The sequence below is a fragment of the Haemorhous mexicanus genome, chromosome 15, assembly GCF_027477595.1.
Source record: "Haemorhous mexicanus isolate bHaeMex1 chromosome 15, bHaeMex1.pri, whole genome shotgun sequence".
Taxonomy (NCBI): Eukaryota; Metazoa; Chordata; class Aves; order Passeriformes; family Fringillidae; genus Haemorhous; species Haemorhous mexicanus.
Window position 1 is genome coordinate 18,026,675 of NC_082355.1, and position 27,412 is coordinate 18,054,086.

Consider the following 27,412-nt stretch of genomic DNA (forward strand, 5'->3'; position numbering starts at 1 on the left):
TGTGAGGAGCAGCTGGGGGAGCTGGGAAGGGGCTGGAGCCCCAGGAGGGGCTGAGGGAGCTGGGAAGGGGCTCAGCCTGGAGCAAAGGAGGCTCAGGGGGGACCTTGTGGCTCTGCACAGCTCCTGCCAGGAGGGGACAGCCGGGGGGTCGGGCTGTGCTCCAGGGAACAGGGACAGGAGGAGAGGGAACGGCCTCAGGCTGGGCCAGGGCAGGCTCAGGGGGGATATTGGGGGAAATTTCTTCACTGGAAAGGTGGTGGCACTGGAACAGACTGCACAGGGCAGTGGTGGAGGGCCCATCCCTGGAGGAATTTAAAAGCCATGTGGATGTGGCACTTGAGAACAGGGGCTAGTGATGGCCTTAGCAGGGCTGGGGGAACAGCTGGACTTGATCATCTTGGAGGGCTTTGTACAAAGAAATTCCTTTTGTTAATATTAATATTTGGTGGCTAGTGTAAAACACATAAGGGCATTTTAGTTGGGTTTTAAAGAAAGAAACCAATACAGAGAAGAGATAATGATTTTTTTTTTTTAGTAGATAATCTCTCTGAGGGGTTGTGTTCATATCACAAACATTCACTTTATTACATTTTATGGAATGGACTTCAAATGCCAGTATATACAAGCCAACACTTCATTATTGGAGTTTGTGTTTATCCACTTGCCATTGTCAGCCTGTTCCACTCTGTCTTCTTGTGCTGCTCTTTGTTAAAGTGATGATTTATGAATATGTGGGTTAGATCCCTCAAACTACAGTGCGGTGAAGTGGTTCAATAAAAAGTTATTAAAGTCAAAAATCTATAGTTTCACGTGCTCTGTTCACCTTCTCTAGGAACCCCCAAGAAGAGATCCTTAAGCTAAGCAAGCACTGCATGCTGAGACTCTAACATAAGCTACAGCCTGAGAGGCCTCACCCAGCCAGAACTCTGCTGAATGGAGCCACTGCAGGCAATTCTGATTCTGCCCCATAACTGCAGGATTGCCCCCTCTCAGTGATGAAAGCAGCACAGACCAAAAAAGGGTGCCAGGTGGGGGAATCTGCCATAAAACGTTTGTTTTACAATCAGCAAATAAAGACTTCTAGTATTCTTAAGCTACACAGTACCAAAAAGCATTTGGTTCTTTAATGAAACTGTGTGGCCACATTTCATTTACCTTTAAAAGAAAATTTTGGCTTCTGCTGATTGCAGGATAAACAAAGCTGACTTCAGGTAGTTTCCAGAGCCCACTTAGAATATGATCTTTCTCAAAAAAGTAGCAGTGTTTCCACCTAAAAGTGAAAGTGTGAAAGGGTGATTTAGACTAGCCTACCCCAACCCATGCATGTTTTGCACCCAGCAGCACGGCTGACTTGCCACAGCTGCACGGCCACGTAGAGGAGGGGATGACAAATGGCTATTTGCACCTATGGCTGGCAAGGAGTGAGAGCTGCTTGTGGCAGTGAAGGCTGAGGGAAACATTCTCCAGGACAAAAAATAATTTGTGAGGTAAGACATGGAAAGTGGTAGAACCTGTTCACGTGCAGTACAGCAGGGAGAGTATAAGAGATGGGTTACAAAATGATTTGCTGCCTCTGTTTCATGTTCCCAAATCTCTGAAAAAATGCAGCTCAGCAAACAACAACCCTCCATCTGTCTCAGGGATGGAGAACTTCAGCAAGTGAGGGTTATCTCAGTGAGTTACAGATTAAAAGTAGTGAGGCACCACCATCCTGGCACTGCACCATCCAGGACAAAGCAGCACCATGCAAAGGAGCATCCCACTGTACTGCACTGCACTGAGCTCCTGCTGCTGCCTCAGGGCCCTCACTGCAACAGAGCAGGTATTGAGGCAGCAATCACAGTCCCTCTGTTCTCTCTGGCAAACAAAGAATAACAGTCATGATCTTATCCATCCTCTGGGACATCCCATCTTGAAGGTTTCAACCTGCTCCAAGCTACCAAAATAATTCTGCTGCCCGTAGCGCTCTGCAGCCGCCAGCGCAGTCCTGCACACCCACCTCCAGCCAGGTGAGGTGTGGAATGAAATGCACCTAGGAGCAGAAGAGCCCAGCCCAGCCACTCAGCTGAACAGCTGCTGTCAGAGTCAGTGCTGCTGAGGCATGCACATCTCACACACCTCTGCTGGGTACCTCAGGGAACACAAGGAAGCTTTCTGTCCACACTGAATTCACTGAGGTTAGGTACCTGGATGCCCACTAGCACAATTTCTTTCCTGCTGAAGTAGGAGAATGAAGCAACTAATTTCTACTAAAAATATAGATAATAAGCCCAGTAAAACACATTGACCACCATGAAAAACAAAGGGAAAAGCAATTTGGAGTAGTGGTCCACATTGCCAGGGTTCTGAATTGTGAAATAACCAATGATCCTGTGCATTTTGTTCCTCAAGACACATTTGATTTTCTCATGACTTTTCATGGTCAAGTCACTGCAGTTAACATTATCGCTGGAAATCTCAATGCTTGTGAAGCTGATTTTTTGTTTATAGCTGGTGATAGAATTTTTGAGGATGTTGGTGATGTTAACTTCTTCAATTTCTTCAGTCAGTTCATTTGCAGGCCCCTAGGAAACAAGAGTGGACAGTTTTAAGGTCTAGCTTCTCCTGCAGAGGAAGAAGACCATAAGGATAAAGACATAAGGGTACAGCTTCATTTGTGGTCACCCCAGTACTCAAACACACCTTTCAGCTGCAGCCTAATCCTAGGAGGGCCTGAGGTCCAAGAGATGCCTGCTTCCACCACTGTATTTCTAGAGATATTTTCAGATCCTTGAGCAAGTTTTACTCTGGGTAATCCAACATCCATCTCCTACAGGATATCCATCTCTTCCTGTCGACACAGTAGCTTAATGGCTGGGAACTCAGTATTGTGGTGGGAAACCTCCTTTTCCCCAACAGGATTTGGGCCCTTGATGACAACCAGACCACAGTCATACCTGATTATTTAATTTCTCACACTAAAGCTGAGCCCTTGAATAACTCCCTCTCACAATCCCCACAGAACACTGTGGGACAGATGTTTGGAAGCATCTTCTGGGAAGGGAGGAAGAAGGGTTCAGTTTTCCTCTGGTAGAGGGAAGCACCTCCCTTATTGGAGTTATTTGATAGAAGAGCGATGAGTTGTGGTATACTGGCTCTTCTCTGAGTGCATTTGAAAGGAGCAGAGGTGCTTCCTGCTCACGTGAACTCAATTCAGGGCTGTGGACCCAATCCAGTGCCCAGCCCAAGTGCCTTTCTGGATGTGGTCCTGTGAACCCAACAGGACTGCCAGCTAAGGCTGCTGCTCACGAGTCTGCCAGAGACACAGCATTCCTGTGCTATTCGTGTGTTCATTACACCCAAAAGTTTAGATTTAGTGCCAGTTAGGAGAAGCATTGTTGATGTATCCACAGCAAGAAGACCATTGGTCTTGTTCAGTTAATGGAGAACTAATTGCTGCCTTACCTCTTCCTGTGCTTTAGCTGCACGCTTCTGTGAGGAGCTGTAGTGAGCCACTGCATACTCCACAAGGGCACCAAAGATGAAGCTGAAGCAGATGCCAAGATAAACATCAATGGCCTTAATGAAACAGTTGGTTTTTGAAAGTGAACTTCGTGAGCCGATCATCAGAGTTGTCATTGAAAGCACTGTTGTAACTCCTTGGAAACAGAGAGACACTTTTCTTGTGGACACTTTGGAGAAGTCTTGGCCTACCCTTCTGTTCATGTCATTGCTCTCTATTGCTGGCTGGTTAAAGCACATCACTTCTTACCAAATCCCAATCATCCATCATAGCAACTGAAATACTTTTGTAGCATTCACTAGCTTCACACAGGCTCTCCCTGCCTTTGGGAGCTTGGCTCCAACAGGCAGTTGGCTCTCTTGTTTTTCATGCTTTCAGTAAAGAAATCCCTCCATCCTGCTTCCTCCAAAGCACACCCCCTGTGCCCTGTCCTCTACTCTCTGCAATGGATCTCCTGAGAGCTTCAGCCACATACAGCCCTGCAGGTGGGCACGTGTCCCTGCCACAGCATCTCCTCCACACCAACCCAGCTCTGCCCCAAAGAACAGCAGAAGGCGAGCAGACCATTTATCCCAGAGCAGGTAGCTCAAGAAAAGTACCATCTACCCAGCCTCCAAAGGCTCCTCTGTCTGCCTAAATCTTCTCCATTCTTCAGGCAAAAACTCACCAATGCAGGTTCTTGCAGGCACTGAGTCCAGTGTGATCCAAAAAGAAACCCAGGACAACATGACAAGCAGAGTGGAGGGCACATAGGTCTCCAACATGAAGTAAAGGACGTTTCTTCTCAGTTCAAACTGTAATATCAGTCGTGGGTAACTGCCTGTTTATGAAAGGAAGAGACTTGGTGAATGTGAGGTTGCCAAGGACCCCCAAAGTAAAACTGGGACAGCCCAGCACCAGCACCAGCTGATGGAGCTCAGCAGAGCTTACGCAGGTAACACAGCTGACACAGGAGGATACACACAGCACTGACAGGCAAAGAGGCATCTGAACAACCCCATCTGAACAGCAGATGCTTTGCCAAGGGGCTCCTGCCCCTGAGCATCGCAGGAATGGTACAGCAGGGCCTCAGCTCCGAGCAGAGCAGGGCTGATGCTCTCACCCACCCTGTCACACAGCACAGCACCTTTCCCAACACCTGCTCTGAAGGGCACTGCCATGTTCAGCCTTACCTGATGGCTGAAAAAGAGACAAAACCTTTGTCTCTTGCTATCAGCAGGCTCTGGCTCACATCCCAAAGCACCCCTGTGCCTTATCATCACAGACAATCAGACTCCCATTGTCATTAGTGATTTGTGATGTTTGATAATGGTATATTTTTGAGCTCTCCATCTTTTAAAAACCAATTTGTTGTAAATACTAATATAGGTGTTCGGAGGCTGGATCAGTAGTGTTTTCAGGATGTATTTCTGTTCTATAAACAACAATTCCCTTTAAAGTGTAGAAACAAAGTCCATGTTGTTCATGGGCTGTGTATGCAACAAAACAACAACACACTGTTATTTTTAAAACCCTGTCATTCTAAGGAAGTTTTGCCCCCTTTCATACTATCTGTAATTGGAGAAAAGATATGATAATGAAAAAGACATTGAATTCTGATCTACAAAAATAGGTTATTCCATCATGATAGAATTGTAATTTACAAACAAATGTATATTTAAAAAATTAATTTTACTCCTAGTTACTATAAACATTGCTTTCCACAGTACCTATACACTGCACATCTGGATAGAAGAGATAGAGTTTCTTCAGGTATGTGTGGAGGAAAATAGGAAGAAGGAAAAAAACCTTAAGATCCATCAAATGAATACAGTATATTTTAAACTTTCATCTTTCTGTGGATTTCCATCTTACAGAATATCCTGACTGTGACTAACAGGATGTCACAACCTTTTGGTTCATCTCTTTTTGTTAGACCAAGATCTGCTAGAGGCTTCACTGGTTCAGGACCGAGTCAAACGATCCTGGCTCACAGAAGGAGAGGAGGTGGGATGGGGAATACCCAAAGCTTTCCCTGCTTTTCCCCTCCCAGATTTACCTGTCTCCTGCTGTGACCTGGAGACCAGGGTGTGGTAGCGCTCCACCGTGTACTGCGAGAGCCGCAGCCTCTCCATGCCGCGCACGGAGCTGTTTCCCCACAGCCAGGCGAAGGTGACATCGCTCTCATCGTAGCCCCCTGAGGAGAACACAGACACTGTGTGACTGCTGTGGCCAGGGAGAGCCCAGCTGTGCCCTGCTCTGCCTCCTGCGGGGAGCAGAGCCCTGGCCTCAGCACTGCGGACTGGGCAGAGGCCCCTGGGCTGTGTCTGACCACGGGGACATCGGCTGTGCTTCCTTCGCTGCCCTTGGTCTGCTTCTCCAGATGTGGACAGGAACATACACCTCTGGGAGTGACACACAACGTGCAAGGCTGCTGAGAGCCTACTGCAGTTGTTTACACGGGGTATTCATGTTGTCAAAGACAATCCATTGCTGTCATACACAGCTTGATTACATACAATGGGAAATTAGTACTGCTGTGGTTAACCCTCAAACACAGACTCTCTCTGGTGCCTGAGAAAAGAACAGGAGAAACACAGTGGTTAAGAAAGAGAATTCAGGTCCCACTGAGCCCCTTACCACAGAGCAGAAGCACATTTCACTGAGTCATCTATTCAAGTGCTTCAAAACATCAGAAAATGCATTTTTAGGTAGTCAGGAGCTTACAGCTGAGACTGCTATGTGGTTATGAACCAGGCTCCTCTGACTGGGTACCCATTGTCCAGGAAACCTGCTCATCAAAACAACCCCTTTTCTACACATCATTCCTCATATCCTCAAAGGCATTACGTTACTGAGGACAAAAAAATGCACGCAACATTCAGGTAACACCAAATTCCTGCCTCAAAGCAGTTGGACTCCATATATGCCATCTGAGTGTGTGCCTCCAGGGATGACATTAACTCAGGTTAGACTGAGGGGTGCCTCAATCTGAGGGGTAAATCTTGTATTGGGTTGCCAGCCTGCCATTCCCTTCAAAAATTTGACTTAATTTAGGAAACAAGTCCATCAGTTTCACTGATTTAATTCTTTTTTTAAGAGCCCGTCTTTGAGACCATGAGTAGGGACCCTGTGACTGATAATAAACCATTTGTCCTGATAGAAGGAATCAGGTGAAGTTGCAGCTCTATTTACATCTAATTGTGTTTTCTTATTAGACACAAATTACCAGAGCTTGGGCGTGATGAACTCCTAAATTAGGTGTCCAGAGCATGAATCCCTGAGTAGAATCCTAAGCATGTGACTTTTCAAAGTTCCTAAGTGGTTTTATAAATCGTGGTTAATCAGGAAAATTTTATAAGTGATAGATTGTTGTTAATTCATCTGGTGTGTATTTAAATAGCATTATTTCTGGGCACTTATCCTAATGAAATCTCCAGTGGGCAATATGTATGTAATTTCATTGGAATTATACAGCAACTGAGCATGATGTAGGACCCAATCAGTTTTAAACCAGGCCTAAACATGCTCTGCTTTAGCAGAAGAGGCCAATCATTATTATTTCAGGAGCTATTCTTTGTAATAAAGTTAACCACAGTGAACTAATATGATTTTAATGTGAAAATAATATGTGCTTCCCTAGGTGCTTCATGCTGCAACCCCAGAAGTTAAAATCTGGTCTTTCCACGCTGAGATGGTGGAAGTTTGGTTTTGTGTCATGCAGCAGGAGCTGGCTGCCTGCTTATCACAGGTCTGGAGCAGCAGCACTGCACTGGCTGAGCTTTGGGACAGCAGCCCTGCAGTGGCCCGCGTTGCCTTGGAGTCTTTCTCAGCCAGCATTGCCTTAGGTGAGCTTTTAATCTAAGTGAGAGCAGAACTCACTGATAATTCCTCTTCTTGAGACTTCTCAGTCTGATACTCTTTTGTTGACAAGGGCCCCATCCTCTGTATCCCCTCCCTATGGGGGGGCAGGTATCACAAACCTGGGTTTGGCCCTAATTTCAGCTCATGAGTTTGAGAGCCATATTCAGCTCTAATTCTAGTGAGACTCACCCTTCCTCGTGTCCTTTCACAGTGGGGATTTGGGGGCTGCAACCGGCTGCAACCTAAAGATGTGAGAATTGTTCCTTCCTGCACTCTACCACAGGCACTTACCCTGCAAGTTAGTTTTGAAGAAGCTGTGTGTTCAAAAGAATCTGAATTTTGAAAACCAACCAACGTTACTTCATCATTTCTGTGCAAGACTGAATTATCTACACCTTAATAAATATTCTTTATTACCACTTTTTGCATAAACGGCACAATGACAGGAATTCTCTGGGCTGTGGATTACAACACAAACCTTTGAAGAATGATGACACAAGTTGTTTTCTTTTGGACATTATAATTTGCGGGAATAAAAATCTACTCCAGAAAGCCACTGTGCTTAATCCAGATATTCAAGATGTGTAGTTACTGATGAATAAACAAATTTAGAGTTTTCTAGAACGTTATACTTACAGCTTTCTAGCTGCAGTCGGCATGTTTGGGTGTCCATAGGGTATTTTGACAGGTCCATGTTACAGGCAACAGTAGTAGTGATTCTGTAGGGAGAGAAAGAACTCTGAAAATTGCAATAAAAGCATGTTTTACACAGCAAACTGGATCACAAAGCTCTGCTCTGTCAGTTAGATTATTTGGACCTATGATATGAATTAACTGAGAACCCTCAAGAACAAGCACCAATGAAAATGTAGCCCAGGGAGGAATTTTGCTTTGATCTGGTGGGATACAGAGTGCAGATTCACATTTTTTTTCCCATTGCTACAATTTCCTCCTCTTAAGGAGTCAGCACTTGTGTTTTGAGGCACAGTGACTAACTGCACATGTACTCTAGCTGTCTCTGACGTGGAGGAAATGAGTTCTGCTCTGCAGCTGAGATAACTGGGACCCAGTTAATGCAAGCTTAGGAGAGCACTGTAGGAATCGCTAACTCAAGTGCCGGGCGCCTCCCTGCAGTTCATGGACAAATACACTTCTTGGTAAAAAACACAAGTCATCACTGGACAAGCAAATCACTATCACTTGAACTTTTACTTTGTGATGTCCTCCTTCCATTCTTCCCCTGCCCCCATCTAACTGTGACACCTGAACTCGTGAGCTCTCTGAGCAGGCCTCAGGATACAGCATGTACCGTGATGGGAGATCCTGATCCTTGACTGGCATTTCTGGAAGCCAGAACAGGGGGAAATGGATCAACAGAGAATGCTCACAGCTGGCTTGTTGACCCCAAACTCATGAGCTGTGACAGCTGGTACCTGCTCCTGTCCAGGTAATTCTGGAAATCTATTCTGAGCCAGCAGCAGCAAAGCCAGAGGTCTCTGTACCTTAAGGCATACAAGACAGTGCCATTAGAGAACAGCCTGATGAGGCGGTTGCCCACGGTGACGTCGTGCAGGAAGGACCTTTTTGACTCCACAATGTAGGTGTCTGGCACCCAGAGCAGCTCCAGCAGGCGGGCATCCAGCGTGAAGCTCTCGTTGCCATGGAAGACCAGCCGAGGGTCGGTCCAGCGCTGCCGCAGGGAGAGGGTGGCTGTGTAATCCTGCGGAACAGGGCACAGGCTGGGCACGCGTGTCCTGGCACTGCACGGCACAGCTGGGGCACGCCACGTGTGCCACAGGGACACAACACGTCCTTATCCAACCTATCGCAGCCAGGCTTCAAGCTTCACTTTCGTCACAGTTTAATTCACTCTGTAATATTTCTGACACATTTCGATTCTAAAGTGTGGAATTTGAGAACTGAAGATTATGCTTACAGTACTTTATATTTTTAATGAGCAGTTTTTATAACTGATGCTTTTGTGCCCATTTTGCAGGTAAGAGAACAGATGGGAAGCACACACCTGAGGCCACCCCACAAGTCATTGACATTAGAGATCAGTCATTGCCTAGAGCTAGGAAACTCCACACATACTATAAATCTGGTTATCAAGGAGGCATTGGCACTTTGGAGAAAAAAGGTAAGTGAATCCAACCTTATTATGTCAGGGACATCTTAAAAAAAACCCCAAACAAGTAAAAAAAGAAAACTTGTGCCTTCTATTTTATTAGGAATTTTGAATCTAAGAACACTGGAATTAACTTGAGTTTGGCCTGCCAAAATCAACCTGCAACATTGATTGGAGCATTCTCACAGTGCCCCACCAGAAAAGAATAACCAGCACCCACTCAGCTCTGAAGCTGATGCTTTGCTGAGCCTTCTGGACACCACAGGCACTGCTGGACTATTCAACTCCCTTCTCACAAGGAATGCCACACAGGATTGATTTTTTTCTATTTACTCGGGGTCTGATTTCCAGAAGGTGCTGAGTTTTTGACCAGTAGGACTTTTGGAACCACTTCTTTTTTCTTGTGAGCCCACATTACCATGGCATCCACACAGTTGTCTTAGGATGACATTATGATGCTTGTATTCCTAATTGTCTGTTCTGTTTATGCTGGATATTAAGTTCTGCACCTTTAAGACTGGTTCTGAAAGTGAAGGGGGGGAAAAGAAGTGTGCAGTTTGTTTTCAGAAACTGCACTTGCTCCCCCACATTCCTTCTCAAGGACTGTGTTGTCTGCAGCACAGACAGACAGTGGGACAGAGCTCTCCTTTGCTTTTAGTTAGTTTTTAGCTAGCCGGAGCAGAGAAGTTACGCAGACTGTGGTTTTGTTTCTCTTGTCTCCAAGGAAATATTTTCGTGAACCTGTTGGGGGAGGGGCCAATTGAATCTGCTTTCTAGAGGAGCCCCTTTGGGAGTTTCCTCCCAAATTTGCCCTAAACCAGGACAACAGTCTGCAGTCATAAATGAGCTTTTGTTTTCATCCCACTGCTGAAAGTGATCAACAGTCCCCGAACAGCAAAGCAGTTTCAAAATGATCATTTCTGTGCTGGACACACAAGAATACATGTGAAGTCTCTCAGGTATATCTCAATCTTATCTTGTAAAATAAAAGATTTTTTTACTTACCATGTCACTCTCAGATATACTAGAAATACTTGCAATGTCCAGACTTATTGCAATTTGCACAGGTTCTCCTGCAGAGGGAATGAAATGCTTCAGCAGAGAGAAGGGCAGTGTGGAGGGCACAGTAAAGCCACTCAGGATGCTGTGCAGGGTGGGCACTGTCCTCAGCCTCACTCACTGTCACTAAAACTGCAGAGGCCCAGAGGGTCAGACACAGTTTCAGAGCATTAGGCTCACAAGTTCTATGATCTGAAATGCAGTTGTCATTGTTAGGGAGCTGGAGTTCTGTGTTTGGTGGTGGTAGCAGAGGGCAAATACCCATTAGCACTGGCTGCAGAGCTCAGCAGTTGAGGTCAGCAGCGGCATTTGCCACTGGGCAGGAAGCCAGGGCCACTTTGTCCCTTGATCCCAGCCCGCACCAGGCACGGAGCGGCCAGGCCAGGAACCTCGGCACAGAGCACTTCCCACAGCTCAGGGAGTGCTGGGCAGCCCCGGTTCCTGGCGAGGAGACAGCAAGAGGAGAGAAGGTCCCCGGCTGCAGAGAACCGGGAAATGCGGAGGAGAAGCGGCCGCAGCCCCGACCCGCTCCGCCCGAGAGAGACCCGCGAACCGAGAGCTGCGAGCGCCGGAGCCACCGCCAGAGGGCAGCACCGCTCGGGACAGGGGACACGGGGGGCAGAGACACGGGGACAGAGGGACACGGGGACAGAGGGACACGGGGACAGAGGGACAGAGGGACAGAGGGACAGAGGGACACGGGAACACGGGGACAGAGGGACAGAGGGACACAGGGACAGAGGGACAGAGGGACAGAGGGACAGAGGGACAGAGGGACACGGGGACACGGGGACAGAGGGACAGAGGGACACGGGGACACGAGGACAGAGGGACAGAGGGACAAAGGGACACAGGGACACGGGGACACGGGGACAAAGGGACACGGGGAGACAGAGACGTGGGGACACGGGGACAAAGGGACACAGGGACAGAGGGACACGGGGACAGGGACACAGGGACACGGGGACACAGGGACACGGGGACACAGGGACACGGGGACAAAGGGACACGGGGACAAAGGGACAGAGGGACACGGGAACAAAGGGACAGAGGGACACGGGAACAAAGGGACAGAGGGACACAGGGACACGGGGACAAGGGGATACAGGGACAAAGGGACACAGGGACACGGGGACAAAGGGACAGAGTGACACGGGAACAAAGGAACAAAGGGACACGGGGACATGGGGAAAAGGGGATACAGGGACAAAGGGTCACAGAGACATGGGGACAGAGGGACAAAGGGACACGGAGACAAAGGGACACAGTTACAAAGGGGCATGGGGACAAAGGGACATAGGGACACAGAGACACAGGGACAGGGGGACAAGGGGACAAAGGGACACAGGGACATGGGGCCACAGAGACAAGGGGACACGGGGACACAGAGACAAGGGGACACAGGGACAAAGGGACATGGGGACACGGGGACCCCACAGCAGGCTCGATGTTTTCCAGCACAGCCCTCTCTGCCTGCGTGACAACAGAGTGGGGCCTTTCCTTGTGGAACTGCTGAAACTGCTGCTCTCACATGAATGAGGAACAACCAATGGACACAATTTCTGAAACTCTTTCCAGGTGGTTTTGGCTTTGATTGCTTTTTTGAAAGGGTTCAGAGATTTATTTCATTTGCAGAAGATGCGTATTTTTGAAAGCAGCTGTTGTTCACATCTCTGTCAATTCAGACTCAAATCCACTGCATTTACTGACCACAGGACACGGCCGTGAGCACTCAGCCTCCAGGGGAGGTCACACAAGAGTCCTGGCTGCTTTTGTTTAACATTTGCTGCAGGTGCAGTGATCTCTGCTCTGTTGTTGAGAACCATCTGCTCACTGGTGTCACAGGATTTAGAGGAGCTTCTCTAGTACTGCACCAGACCAGCCATTCTAGGCAGAGCAAGATGGTAAATTCTGTATGGTCTCGGTCATTTATTACCATGGCCAGAAAAAAGAAGCAGCTCAGGGCTGCCAGTAGCAGCAGGTCAGTCTGCAATGGGAAATATCCATGGCCTTGTGTAAGCTGATGGGAAATTTTTCGGTCAAGCAGGGTTTCATTAATGGCTCAGGCACAAAACCAAAATTAATAGAAACAAAAATGGTCATTGCTGTTTCTAAAACTTTCAATGATACTTTTCAGGTTCTGAATGTCATTCTGAAAAATCTGTTCCTCTGTGTGATGAGAGCACCAACCTGGAAGGTGGGAGGCCTGACACCCAAATTGCTCAATAGTCCCAGATAAGTTCCTAAATTCCTGCCTGCTTCCAACTCCCCAGAGTCTCACTAGGGTTTGAAACAGATTTGTGTCGCAGTGTGAGGTGAAAGCATGTGTCAAAAGTCAATATTCCTGGCAAGAAGAATGGCTTTGTTCCTCTAGAGCTGCATAAATAGCCATAATAGCTGTACATGACCAAAAGTAAAGCAGAAAATCACAAGGGTCAGGCTCTGAACAAAAGCTTGTACAGTTAGAGCAGAATTTAATTAGTCAAGTCTTTCAGAGAGATGTTAAAGTTTATAAATTCCCTGCTCTTCACCTCACAGCTGGACCTGATCCCAAGCCCCACACATACATGCACCAGCTATCCAAGACAGTAGCGGATGCAGAGAAAGGGCAGCCTGGGACACCAACTAATTTGAAAGAAACACAACCTTTGAAACTGCCTGCTCTCTTCTCCACATGAGCATTACAGACTGATTTTCAATGCTCCCTTGTGTGCAGCCAACATACCACCAAAGTAGGGCCGGAGGTATTTGTTGTACCCCACGGTGAGGTTCTCAAATCCGGTGAGGGACGTCGTGCTCCTGCCATGCAAGCTGGATCCATGACCCAGAGAGCTCCTGGGGACACAAACACCGACTGTTACCTGCTGGGCTGGGCACACCTGGTATGCAGCTGCAGCTGCTTCCAGTTCGTGCTCAAACAAACAAACAAACAAACAAACAAACAAACAGTATAAGATCGTTATTAAAACCAAGTAGATAATTGAAATCACAAGCATTTGCTCACATTGCTGTCCTGGCTGAATAATTAGCACCTTCAAGAGGTGGGAAAATGGCAAATTGCCTCAGCTGATAGTTACAGGTTGCACACACAGTATCTTAATGTTCTTAAAATCCAGGTTGCACACACAGTATCTTAAGAATGTTCTGCTCAAACAGAAAAATCAAGCAAGATCTGTAGATCACAACCCTGAGAAATAAACCCCAATCTCCCCTTCCCACTCCTCTTGTACAGTCTCTATAAGGAATATTATTTTCTTTTTTCCTCCCATTTATGACAACCTGAGACAAATCTCACAGCCCAACAGCTCTTCCTCTCTAATCTCTAGCCCCCTAAATAAGCTTCATCCTCATAACATGTCAGTGTCAGCTTCTACAGCTGCTGTCAGAATAATACTGGAGGGGACAGGTGGAGGACTGTGCACTTCACAGATACCCCCTTGGCTCTGTGGGCAGTGCTGCTCCAGCTGCTGGGGATACTGAGGGTCCAGCTCTAGATTCCAATATCAAAATTTGCATTTTGTGGCAGGTCATTGAAGGCAGAAGCTGTGTTATGGGGCTGACAGGTCTGTACCCTCACACAGACAGTGAGAGGGATAGGGTTTGGACTGTAAAAGGGGAGTGTTGAGGTGCAGGGTGGCACAGCCTCACCTAGGTGTAACCCAGTGGAAGGTTAGGAGTCTGTTCTTGCTTTGGGCAGGAGGAGGTGGGAGGCAGAGCCTTTGCTGCTCCCAGTGCCAGGAGCCTGCTCTGGGCAGGAAGCAGCCATGGAGATACTCACAGCTCTCACCAAGGGCTTTTCTTCTGTTTCCTTCACAGCTGAGTTAATAGGGCCTTGGAGCTGCAGGATTCAGACTGCACAGGACCTTACAGCAGAATCGGGTTTTGCACAGCATATATGTAAATACATCAACAAATCTGGGACTTGCACTACCAAGGATGGTAATAGCAGAGCTGGGAACCTTGTGGGAGGCATTTCTGGTAAAAAAATACAACCTGTGCTGGTTCTGAACAGGAACTCAGGGGTTGCACTGTTAATGGACATAATGTGTTTTAGGCACCTATGCAGATTGCTCTCTCCTATACCACATCCCTGACTGCACCCTGCCACCTTTGGATGGGCTGGATAACTGGAAGCACAGTTTCCTTTTGACCCCCATTATTTATGTGAAACATCATTCAAATGTTCCCTTTAAAACAAAACAAACCCTACACTTACCTTTGGGTTGGAAGGAAAAGACACAGACCGAAGAAGGAAAAATATCTGCAGAACATGTCTGGAGATTGTTTCTGTATTTGCTCTGCTTGTCTGTAAAGAAGAAAAGAAAGAGTCTTGTGGTTTAGGAAAAATTATTTTAAGGGAAGGAGACAGGGAGAAGAAGTGCCACACAGTCAGAACCATCAGAGAGTGATGTTTAATATACCTGATATGTAGTGGCTCCTGCCCTTTTTCCTGGCTAATATCATTTTTCAGCATGTTCTATCACTTACCACATAAAAAGCCCTGGTGACAACTTGGGTCTTGAAGTCCTTGACAAGTTCTAGCTCCTCTCCTCTCCTCTGCTCTCAGTATGGGATGGCAATAGCTGATGTTGAGAATGGCACCACGGGAACAGATTGATTAAGCAGGAAAATGTGTGGGTAGTTCCCAGAGCATCAGACTGAAGCCAAGAGGGATCCTGCCCACAGATGGCAGTTTCAGCTTCTTTTATTCCCAGGCTCCCCTGCCCAGCCTCACAGAAGAGCTGTAACTCTGTGCTCCATTGATTGCACGTGGGATAAACCCCTGCTCTTAACAGCAAGGCTGGCAAGCCACTCATGCAGCAGAGCATGAGGTCATTGCACTTCAAAGGGGTTTCGTTGACTTTTCTGGGAGTGGAACCAAATTTGGCTGCTGGCCCAAGACTCCTCGGGCTTGTGCTGGCCTTAGAGCAGGTGCCACAGTGGCAGCTCTGAGCCGTGCTCTGCTCCACTCTGATCTCCAGCTTCCTGCTGGAACTGCTGCTCCAGTCACACACCTTTTTTCAGACCTAGCACCTCTCTCATCACATGGCATTTAGAGCCTCAGCTTCCAGTGTGGCTGCACCACAATAACCCCAACACTGTGAGTTTTCTGCTTGGGTTAGATCTTTCCTGTACAGCCCAAAGGACACTCTGCCTCCTCAGCCAGACACACAGCTCTGGTGCTGTGCCATGGGACAAGCAGAGCACCAGGAAATAACAACTTTGCCCACACTGAGCCAGTCAAATACCTCAACATTCAAGTACTATGAATTCAAGGCATCCCAGTGGAGAAAGGATGCAGTTTTTTCAAAACACAATATGCTCTAATGCCAGTCCCACATCTGAATTTCCAACAAGGCTTTGCTCTTCTAGCCCATTCTCTGAAATGGTACTCAGGTGTTTCTAGAGGCTCTCAAGGGCTCCTCACTAAAATGTGAGGATGCAGGACCAGAGAGAGAATCATTTACCCACTCGCAGCCATGTTAGACCACAATTTTGACTGAAAAGAATGAAGATATTGGTCCAGGTTGTTGAAAAAACTTGTAGAAAGAAGTTAATTTTACAAATCAGACTTCAGTTAAAGTATGAGACTTCATGAACTTCAGCTGAGGAACCTCTCATGGGCATCCCTCATGAATATCCCATGTTTTACACAGGATGACCATAAAGACAATAAATATACCAAAGACTGGGAGGCAGTGAAATTGAAATCTGTAAGTACTCCTGGGCAAGAGAAAGATGACACCAGTGCCCAGAGCTGAATATCATCACAGTATTTCTTCACTGCTCAGTGTGTCAGCTAATAGAATAGCAATTCTGCTGCTACAGGGCAGGAGCTTTCATCAGAGATTACCAGTAGTGGGAAGAAATTGTAATAATGTTGTGTATTTATGTTTCTCTGTCCAGCAAAGAGTTTCATTTTCACAGAAAAATGTAGCCTTAAACACTGTTAGGTGACCAAGGGCATAGTCAATACACCAAGAGGCTACAGCAAACACATGGCCACAAAATCCTCAGTGAACACGCGGGAATTTTTCTTCCAAGCTTCCAGGTAACAAGTAAATGTCAAATAAACTGTGCAGTTCCCCTGGTAATTCAGGATTACTCTCCTTGGCCATCTGCGGTGTCCATGACAAAGGGAACTGGTTTTCCCTGCAGCCCATGCTGGCAGGCACAGCTGGGGGAGTTCAGCGCTCCATCCCTGCCCTGGGAGAAGCAGGGAATGTGCTAAGCTCTCCGGGCAGGGAAGGAGGTGGCTGTCTTGTGTCTCTGCTCTGGCTGAGCACCTGCCTCAGAGCACCTGCCCAGGACGGGAGAGGAGCCGGCAGGGCTGAAGGGAGGGAGGGAGGGTGGAAGGAGCTGCAAGTGACGCATTAATTGAAGGTTTGACAATCCACTGGCAGATAAGCACACAAGGAAAAAATAGGAGATGGGGCCTCGAGGAGCACAGTTCAGACAATCATTCATCTTACACATCTATTAGTCTGCTTTTCTGCAGGGCAGTGAAAACACTCCCCACTGCAGGAAGTTTTGGGGGAAAACCAGCCACGAACCCTCCTGAGCACCTCCACGGCCCACATCTACCCAGAACATTTATTTTGCTCTTGCAAGCAGCACAGTAAAAGCTGCACTGCAGCTGCACGTCCTTCCATGCCAGCGTTCAGTTTCCCTCAATAAATACTCAATTTCTACAATAAGCACAAAGGTATTTCATCTGGATTGGTTTCCACATTACCTTGTTTTTAAAGGCCATTCAGCACCATGTTTCTTAGTGCAATATGGAATTAAATATAGTAGTAAAACAACCAAGAATTTTTTAAAATTCAGAACAGTTCTCATTTTAAACCACTCAAGAAATAGTATAAATGTTCCCCACTTTTAATAACAGAGAAATTAAGGTACACAGAGGTCAAGTTATTTGTCTTGAGCGTCAGCAGTAGGACTGTCTGTCGAGATGAATGAGCCTCCTGCAGAACACGCACCGACAGCTCCCGGCTCAGATCGCAGGAGGCTCGCGGCTCTCCCAGAAATGCTGAAAGCAGCAGCACTGGCAGCCACAGGAAGGCACTGCAGCCCTCCCGTGCTGCTGTCTGAGCCCGGCTCTGCGGAGCAGCAGCACCCTCCAGATCCGCCCTGCCTTCTTTCCCTCCGCATTCTCCACATTCCTTTCGGATCCACTGCCCCAGACACCGGGCCCCTCCCTGCCGGGGCGAGGGATTTGGCCAGGGGGCAGGCATTGGTCTGCCAAATACCAAGGATTAGCTTTATTTGAGCTAATCCTTCACACAAGTGACCATCAATAACTGCTAACCTGCTTCCTAAAAGACACAGATCAATTGACATAATATTATAACTCCTTTAAATATTAATGCCCTAACAGGGAGACAATTGCACTAAGCCTAGGGACTCCTCCACTATTAGAAATTATGCCCCAGCATTAAATAAATTAACTCAATAAGTGTCTTACCATGAATACAAATTCCTGCTTAGAGCTTGCAGATAAAATTATTTAGAGCTGTTCTTTCAGGAAAGATGAGGTGCTTAAACTTGCAAAAGAGCAAGGGCGGCTATATTCATTAGTCTTTTTTTCAAATGAACTGCTTTGTTTTAAACTCAAGGCATCCCTTTTAGAAAGGAGGAGGAAGAATCCGGAAAATTGTTACATTTCTTCCTCTGGGGTGCACAGTTTCGGTCCTGCAAAGACGCAAATGTCAGCTCCAAACTCCAAAGGCAGCTTGGGGCCAGGCCAGCTCGGCCCCAGCCGTGCCCGGTGCCATCAACAGCGCAGCCCTGCAGCACAGAGCACCTGCAGGACACAAGGAGGAGTCCTGGCTGGTGGCACTGGCCAGCAATCTGTGCTGCTGCCTTGCTCCCGTGGTTCCTGGCAGGACGTGGGCATGGCCATCACCTCTGAACACCTCATCTGGATCCCTGAGGCTGGAGGGAGCTATTCGCCTTGCCCCGAGGGAGGTCGATTTTTATCTCAAAAGTGGCTGGCTGCAATGTTTCTGATGTTTATTTTTCAGTTTGTACATACAAACAGCTCAGAACCGCAAGGTACACATTGAAATAAACAGGCCAGAAGATATTTCTCCTATTTTGATGCCTCTGTTGAAAGTGAACAGCTCAAGGCTGGGAGACCCGATGGTTCCGCGGGTTCGCCGTGGCAGCTCCCTGGAGCGATCCGGAGGAGGAGGAGGAGGAGGAGGAGGAGGAGGAGGAGGAGGAGGAGGAGGAGGAGACAAATGCAGTTTTTCCCACCGGGGACACAGCTGGGAGTCCGACCTCATGAGAGCAGGCGGGGGTATGCATGCCCGATAACCTCACTTTGAGTTTGCAGTCTCGGCTCCTGCCTCCAACCAATATCTTCTGAAGCTGTGGTGAGGGGCCATTAAGGTTTTCAGAGTCTCTGCTGGCTTCTCACCTCACTCCTGATGCCTAGAGACCACTTTGATCTCTGAATTCCATATGGGCTCGCTGGTTTAGGGGTTTAATAATTGTGTTTGGAATGGGGGCTTGCCCCATTGCATTTTGGCTCTAAACTTATCTGCGTATCAACTCCTGGTTCCCTCCCCTCTACCATCTGGGGGGATGCCATCCTCCCACCTGGCCCCAAGCAGGGTGATGCTGATACAATAGAGTGAATTCTCAACCATAGATGGCTAACGACCCGATACTTAACAGGTGATTACAACAAGCAGCTAACAAAAGCACTCCTCTGCCAGAACCGGTTAAACTTGTAATTCTACAACTTTTGGAAAAAAAAATGGGTAACCCTTTTTTTGTTCATAACACACGTGAAGGACACAATTCAGGATTAAAAAAGAGCTACACTCATTCCACTTGACTGAAACAGAAAGGTTTGTAAAACAGACCATAGATTCAGCTTATTTCTTTTGCTATAGGTAGAGGAAAATTCCAATGAAAGCCGCACACAGAGCCCCTTAAACACAGAGAATTTTACAAGTGGCTCAAGGAGCTTGCCTCGGCAGCAGCCTCCTCCTTCTCCACGCCTTCTCTTTGCTGCACGGGCTTTGCACAGGTACTTGTTGCATGCCCAAGGGACATGTCAGTGAGCTGCTGAGCTGTTGTGACACAAACCCTCCCAGCAGGAATGCTGCTTGTATGCTGCAGATTTTGCCTACAACATCTGAATTCCCTTCTGAGCTCCCTGAGGGCTGGGAGAAATTTAGTACAGGTCTCAAAAGTGAGAAATTGACACAAAAAGAGAATGTGGACAGGGAGACGGGGTGCAGTCTGCTTGGGAGGGAGGGAGACACAAGCAGTGGCAAAGTTCTGGATTGATACCAGGCATGCTTTTTTCCCAATCTGTAACCCCATTTAATTATTTCCATTATGACGTTGCCTATGACAACCTGAAAACGTTTTCTCTGTGCGCCCATCAGCACCCAGTGTTCATGATTTTATCTCCACTTTAAAGACAAAGAACACAGTTTAAATGCAAAAGAAGGTTGGTGTAACCTCTTGTCAGATACAGGAATGAGTTTGGGAACGCACAATCAATAGGATGCACAGTTTTAACTGCTCGACGTTCTGTTATTATCTCAGATAAAAGCACAATTGGGGTTTTATCTTTGGGCAAAGCTCTTACCTGATACGACATCATTCCTTTCTGCTCCCTAACTTGTTAAATAAATATTTCACCCATACAAGTGACTTTGGCTGTCAAAAGCTGGACAGATATTTTACTTACACCAGATTAGGATTTATTGGAAATGGTTGTGTACTTCTGTGTTAATAGGATGAAATACACGCGGAGACAACAAAACAGATCAAGATGTACTCATTAAATGAGAGCTGCAGTAAGTACTAATTTCTAGTTTTCATGTTCAAGAGAGAGAAATTTATCTCTACTGATAGTGCCTGGTATTTGGAAATGTTCTGAACACCATAAACATCAAAAAAAGCTTAATTAAAAGGCTTTCTTTTAGTTTAACTTTCCTCCCAAAGGAGCTAGGCCTATATTGTTCTGTCAAGAGAGAGGTGAGGAATCTTTTTAAGGAAAAAAAAATCCCCAAACACTTGAAATTAATCCATGATTGCTTTATGCTGCTCTGCAAATGAGATGGCAGTGACCAGTGGGGTGCATCCCAGGGGCACAGCAGCATTTCCACTGAACAGCCACAGAGCTTCAGGAGGTAAGGATGCAGCAGGGACCCCCACAGCTCTCAGCATCCCTCCAAGCACTGCAGCAATATACCCGATGCAAAATCTTTTGGGCTCTCATTTTGTCCTGAACAGTCACAGAAAGCAGACACAGACATATCCCAGTGTTTTGCTGTTGAGGTAACTGGATGTTGATTAGAGGACAACACTTCCTATTATTATTTTCACTATTTGAGAGTAATAATTCTCGCTGAGGAGCTCTGGCCAGTGGAAGACTGTGGCTTCACGTTATTCATGTGGCATATGTGTGCTCCCAGCAGAGGAGTGAAAGGCAGATAAATGTCTCACCTGAAGCTCTTGTCCTCTGCTGTTACAGGTGAGCAGGAGTCCCATGGCACTTCCCCAGGAGCTCCAGCATGGCAGGTCTGGGAGCTGCTCCCTGGCAGAGCACAGGCACAGGTTTGTCAGCTGCCAGGTGTGTGTGCTATCTCCCCTGGTAAGGACCTCTTCAAAAAGCTTACCCAAAGCACACTTCAGAATTTCCAAAATTAATGTCCAAGGAGCAAGCCTTTCCTGCTTTTGGATGAGACAAAACGAGGTGGAAAAATCATCGAGGTTCACACGGGTTTATCTTTCTAAACTCATCAAACAGTGCTGGTAGGTTTGTCAGAAGGAAGACAGCTCTCATTACTTAGCAGGGGTTGAGGCTTGGTAATCTGAAAAATGCCTCAGCAAAAGACAATGCAGTAAAGAAACATTTTGTGTCTAAAAATAGTCTCAATAGTTGTTAAAAGGGATTAAGCAATGTTTTTTTCCTGTATCAGCAAAGGGAGCAGTGCAGACAGAGTAAAAGGGTAACTCTGGGAATGAGGAAATACTGTTTTATCTAATTTACTGCAGCCTGAGGTGAAACATTAACTGAGCTCTGAGCTCTGATGGGGTGTAAATAGCCTAAACAAAAACACTGCTGCACTTGCTTTTGAGAGTACGAACTTAGATGTCTTCAAAGCTGTGAATGGTATCGCAAAACACACCTTTCATTTTCCTAAAGCATTCACTGAAACGTTTACCTTCGGAGTAGATTGTTTTGAACACTGTGGAAATAAGGAAAAGGGGAGAATTTTATGATGTAAGTTTCCCCAAAAACTGTGAAAATATTTTAAAGGGATAAAACCAAATCACTGCAGACTTAGGTTCAGGTTTGCATCTCAAAGGACAGAAAATGTCTACGTGATTTCCCCAGAGTTCAGCAGGTGCTACCTGCAGGGATCCCTGCCCCTGTGTGTGAGGAGCTGGAGTCAGCCCCCACAAGCTCTGGGCTGGAGCCAGACTGATGCTCCTTGGGCATCTGGGATAGAGCAGGTTCCAGTTCTCTCCTTCTCAGGGTAATCCTTGATCTTGATCTTGACCTGTCTGCCTGGGAATGCACACACCAAACCAAAAAGGAATCCATAAAAACGGAGGAAAAGATCTGACATTTTCCCTCATGATTATTTAGTTAAAGTTTGTTACAGTATAAAGCACCACCAGACCACCAGACTGGCACAAATAAAATAACCAAAAATCATTGAAACACCTGTGAGTTGATGGAGAACGTGCCCTTGGGTATGAGACTGATAATTATCTGACAGGGAGAAAATGTCTGGAGTCCTTAAAGGCCCTGTAGCCTGTTTATTGCTACATCTGTGGTCAAGCCACATCATCACACACCCCTGAAGAGGCTTTGTGGTACCTGGAAAAGTACTGACCAGGATGTCCCCACCGTGGGGACCAGCAGTGCCCGGGCAGAACTTGGTGTGATAATCACAGGGAATTGTTGTATGCCAGGGCCATCTCTCTGCCAGTGCCCTGGGAGATTGGTAGAGGAGGAATAACGCTGATGTGCAGTTCTGGCCTTGTTTTCAGAGGGAAGGAACAGCTCATGCAGTTATTTATAGTTTGTGCCACATGCAGGCAGTCAGCACTCAAACAACAATGGCTGAGGGAGAAGCTGCTGCCCTCCAAAACCGCCCTGCAGGCTTGGTTCCAGCCGGCAGCCTTGGTGATCTGTGCTCCAGAGCTGCTGGGCCGTGTCACATGGTGGAATGACAAGTGACAGGAGTGTCCTCAGCTGTCCCCCCATGGCTCAGATGCCACCCTGGCTGGGGACAACAGGGTCTCTGCAAGGCTCATCCACTGAACATGCTTTGGGAAAACTGAGGGCCACTTTGGGAACATTGCACTCCTCCCTGTAATGTCCTGAAAAGCACAATCTTGAGACACACACCTGACACCATGTCACATTTGCAAGGGAAAATGAAAGTCTAATAAATATTAATTCAATGGCACTTACCACCACATTTTTTCTAGTTGCATTTGTTTAAATTTTGAGGAGTTCTGAACAAATCCACAGCCTTTTGTTTTCCATTTGCCAGGCAGAGACTGTCCAGAGCATGACAAGCATCTGCTCTACATCAACAAACTGCTTTCACTGGAGACTCCTGTCCTAATACTCCAAACCCTTTGATCCCCAAATGTCCTGTTACAGCCTGTATAGGCTGTGAAAAGAGAACCTGCAGAATGTGAGACATTATCCTTGTGCTACAAACATCCATACACCCATAGACATCCGACACATCCACACACATCTCTGCACACACACACACATCTCTGCACACACACATCTCTGCACACACACACACACACACACACATCTCTGCACACACACATCTCTGCACACACACACACACACACACACATCTCTGCACACACACACATCTCTGCACACACACACACACACACACATCTCTGCACACACACACACATCTCTGCACACACACATCTCTGCACACACACACACACACACACACACACACATCTCTGCACACACACACATCTCTGCACACACACACACACACACACATCTCTGCACACACACACACATCTCTGCACACACACATCTCTGCACACACACACACACACACACACACACACATCTCTGCACACACACATCTCTGCACACACACACATCTCTGCACACACACACACACACACACACATCTCTGCACACACACACACATCTCTGCACACACACACATCTCTGCACACACACACATCTCTGCACACACACACACATCTCTGCACACACACACATCTCTGCACACACACACATCTCTGCACACACACACACACACACACACACACACACACACACACACATCTCTGCACACACACACACACACACACATCTCTGCACACACACACACATCTCTGCACACACACACATCTCTGCACACACACACATCTCTGCACACACACACACATCTCTGCACACACACACACACACACACACACACATCCATAGGCCCCACGGCCCCACACACGCTGACAACACTGGCTGTTTTGCCCAGCTCCATACAGGGAGTAGAGAGCACTGGGAGGTGTCTCGAGCCATGGGGTGGGTGCAGCCTATTCCCCATGGAAGCCTCAGGCCATTTGCTTTTTCCCATGTCAGTACCCCAACACCTGAGTGCCAGCTATCCCCTGGGTTAATTCCCAGCTCAGCCTGTATGGTGAGTGGAAGCTGAGGCTTGACAGCTGCAGTGCTGCCCCTCCTTGGGAACAAGGAAGAAACTTGCAGAGCCAGGGACTAGGTGCAGAGACACGGAGCAGAACACAATACCTGGAAAGCACAAGCACAGAAGACCAGCCAAACACTACTATTGCCCCTTCTTTGCCAAGTGAAAAAAAAGCTCCCAAAGTCCCAGCACAGGGAGCAGGTTTGACCAGCTTTGTCACATTTTTGTGTTCTCTCGACTAACACAGACCCAGGCAGGGTTTTGTCCATCCCTTCTAGACTGTGTCAGTGACATGAGACACCTCTGGCTCTTCCCCCAGGGCAGCTCCAGCCCACGGCTGCTGACTTTCTGCAAACAAGGAGATGCCTATAACAAGGCATCTCCTCGCTCCATGGGCTTGTCCTTGGAGGAAAGGCACAGCTAATGCTCAGGGACTCATCCACTCTGTGAAACACTACCTTAGTTCCCAGCTGTCAAAATTTCCTCCCCGGTTCTCTGGCTCCATTCAGCTCCACCAAGACCAGGCAGCTCCTCCAGGCCTTGCTGGGGCTCCGGGGACACAGGAGCTGGCCAGGTGCTCCCGCAGTGTCAGCACCGAGCTCGCCCAGGAACTGCAAATTTGTACCAAACCCAGAGTAAAGCTGCAGTAAAGGAACAGGCTGCAGTCGAGCGTGACTTCAATTGTATCTAAAACTACCTGCAGGTCTCTGCAATGTCACACCCATTTCTGCACTGATGTCTCTGGGCCATGCTGAACAGGGCTGCCCAAGCCCTCAAACATCCTCTTCACAGGCTGGAACGTGATTTCTGGTCCAAATGGGGATTAAATGTGTCCCCAGAAAAGGGAATTTTTAGGTTTTGAAATTCTTCTTTTGGACACTTTGAAGCTGCTGAAATCTACAACATACATTCCCATTTTTTATTTATGACATGTACTAAATATTCACTGCTAGAATAGGACAGAAACTAAAACCTTCAATATTCTGTGAATTTTATTTCATGGGTTAAATCACTACAAAGTATTGCTGATAGAAATCTCTTACCTTCCTTGCCTTTCAAAGCATCTCATTTGTTTGTACATAGCTCCATCATTTGAATACCAAAGGAACCAAAAGCAATTCAGTAACTTGTTTGTAGCAGATGTTCCTCAAGATCTAAGCATTATGATATCACAGCTTAGTGCAAAATAAAATAAGGCAAATAAAGTGAGGTAAATTTTAAAAAGTCTGAAACAAAAATTGAGAAAAATTTAGAAGCATTTTTGCAACTCAGTTTGTCATACACATAGATGGGTTTTTCTAAAATTTTCCTCATTATCAGTGACAGAACAGACAGTGTGCCTCCCTCCTGTCAATGCTCACCCACCACAATGGGTACTATTCTTCCTACTTACAATGGTTGGTGACAAATGCTCTTCTGTAACAGCTTAAGCTGTGTGAAGAAAACAAAGCCTTGGTAATTCTTTGTATTCTGAGTTCTCTAAAATTTAGAAGGTTTGTTCAGACAGAAAACATTGTGCTGACATTTATCTTTGTGTATATTTACACTGTTATATATTTTCAATTTATATTGATTTATAAGTAAATCAATAAGATAATTAGAACACAAAGGTTGGATCAGTTTCTGTGAAAATGTCAACAAATTCAATTTAACCCTGGGATTGTAAAATCAATCTTGGATTTTTTTTTTTTAATCAACATTTTTCAATAACTTATTATTCTTCTGGAAAATCCTGGATCAGCACTAACATTTCACAGACATTTTAACAACAAGAAGACTGGACATTACTAGCAATGGGCCCTTCCCTGCATCCCTCACAACATCAATGTATTCACTCCTTGGCTCTCTGTGATGTAAAGAGCAAACACAGACTCCAGAGTGCTGGGGCAGTGTGTCCCTGCTGTGCTCCATCAGTCGAGGCAGAGGGAACTGGGGCTGGGTTTGGTTTGGGGATGTCCCCATGTGCTGCAGGGAAGGGAACTCACAGCTGCCAGGAGCGTTCAGGCTCATTCTCCTGCTTTGTTATCTGGGTGAGGGCAGTGACTGTCCAGACTTCAGAGCAGAGCAGATTCCTGCCAGGGGAACTCTGCACTGGTGCTGTTCCCCTTCTCCATTTCATGGCTGCTGGCTGTGGGTGCAAATCCCCACAAGAAACTTTGGAAGTGTCCCAGGTTCTAAAGGAAACATCCCCCTCTCCCCACCCCCAGGTGTCCACCCCTTGCAGCAGCCCTTGTCCTGAACAAGGAGTGTGGATCACCCCTTACCCCCCCAGGCTCCTCACAGGTGCTGTGCACCTGGCCAGGACAGCAGGTGAGCAGAATGTCCCAGGCAATGTGACAACTCACCCTGTGCTCAGGAGGCACCTTCCTGCCATGGGGGCTTCCAGCCAGAGCCCTACAGCAATTCCCAGTCTCGACAAGAACAGATGGAGAAAGAGAGACTTTTCCTCTGCAAGACAACAAGGGAAATTTTAACAGAACAGTCTGGAAATAACCACATCCACGGAAGCTCTGGAGATTGTCAGTTCATTATTTCCCACCTCCTGGAGGGTGATGGGAACAGGGGTCCTGTTCACAGAGAAGCAGTCTCTCTTGGCCAAGCAGCAGGAACGGGTCCATCACCAGTGATCCCACTCAGTGCAGATCTGATGTGATGAAATGACTTCATGTGCCAATGTGTTCCCAGAAAACTCCTCTCTTTCCAGTTTGCTGGACCTGCATGGTTAAGCAAAGGTTACAGAATCAATGTTTCAGTAAAAAAAAAAAAAAAAAGCTATTATTGGGTTCAAAAGTAACCTTGCATATGCTGAGTTGTGGCACACACCTGAGGCTCCCCCACTGTGCTCCAGAGTGAGAGACAGCCCCTGGGCCAGTGCAGAGCTGCTCCCTCCCCACCGCCCCTCCATCCATCAGATGCAATGCCCTGGACTCTGAAGCAGCAGGACGAGATGCTCAGACTGCAATAGTAATGGGCTCAGAATAAAACCAGAGCTGTCCAGTATCTCACAGCAGTAAGTCAGGCTTCACCAGGCACTGGAACAAACCTCAGCCACAAAGCAAACAAAAAGCCTACGCACGTGCTTGGAGCCTGAGCCTGCTTTGCCAGGCAGCAGCTGGGACACATCCCAGGGAGAGAGAGGTGTTGAGTGGGCAGTTGGCACACCTTCTTCTTACAGAGGGAGCAGGAATTCCAGTC

General features: G+C 47.1%; 1 protein-coding gene across 4 annotated transcripts; it reads right to left on the reverse strand.

Annotated features, from left to right (window-relative positions):
- Positions 1–227: 227 nt before the first annotated feature.
- On the reverse strand, positions 228–23,337 carry GABRP (gamma-aminobutyric acid type A receptor subunit pi). 4 transcript variants are annotated; one of them, XM_059860129.1, is made up of 11 exons: positions 21,182–23,334; positions 21,009–21,099; positions 14,749–14,838; positions 13,258–13,367; positions 10,479–10,546; positions 8,848–9,065; positions 7,982–8,064; positions 5,541–5,678; positions 4,170–4,322; positions 3,445–3,638; positions 228–2,564 (listed from the first exon to the last, which is right to left on the reverse strand). In XM_059860129.1, exons 3-11 carry the CDS (start codon positions 14,802–14,804, stop codon positions 2,250–2,252), a joined length of 1,335 nt encoding a protein of 444 aa, XP_059716112.1. In that variant the 5' UTR covers positions 14,805–14,838; positions 21,009–21,099; positions 21,182–23,334; the 3' UTR covers positions 228–2,249. The 4 variants fall into 4 exon arrangements, with proteins under 4 accessions (XP_059716112.1, XP_059716110.1, XP_059716111.1 ...); XM_059860127.1 differs by having other exon boundaries at positions 21,009–23,334; XM_059860128.1 differs by lacking the exons at positions 21,009–21,099; positions 21,182–23,334 and adding an exon at positions 15,021–18,689.
- Between the last annotated feature and the right edge of the window lie 4,075 nt (positions 23,338–27,412).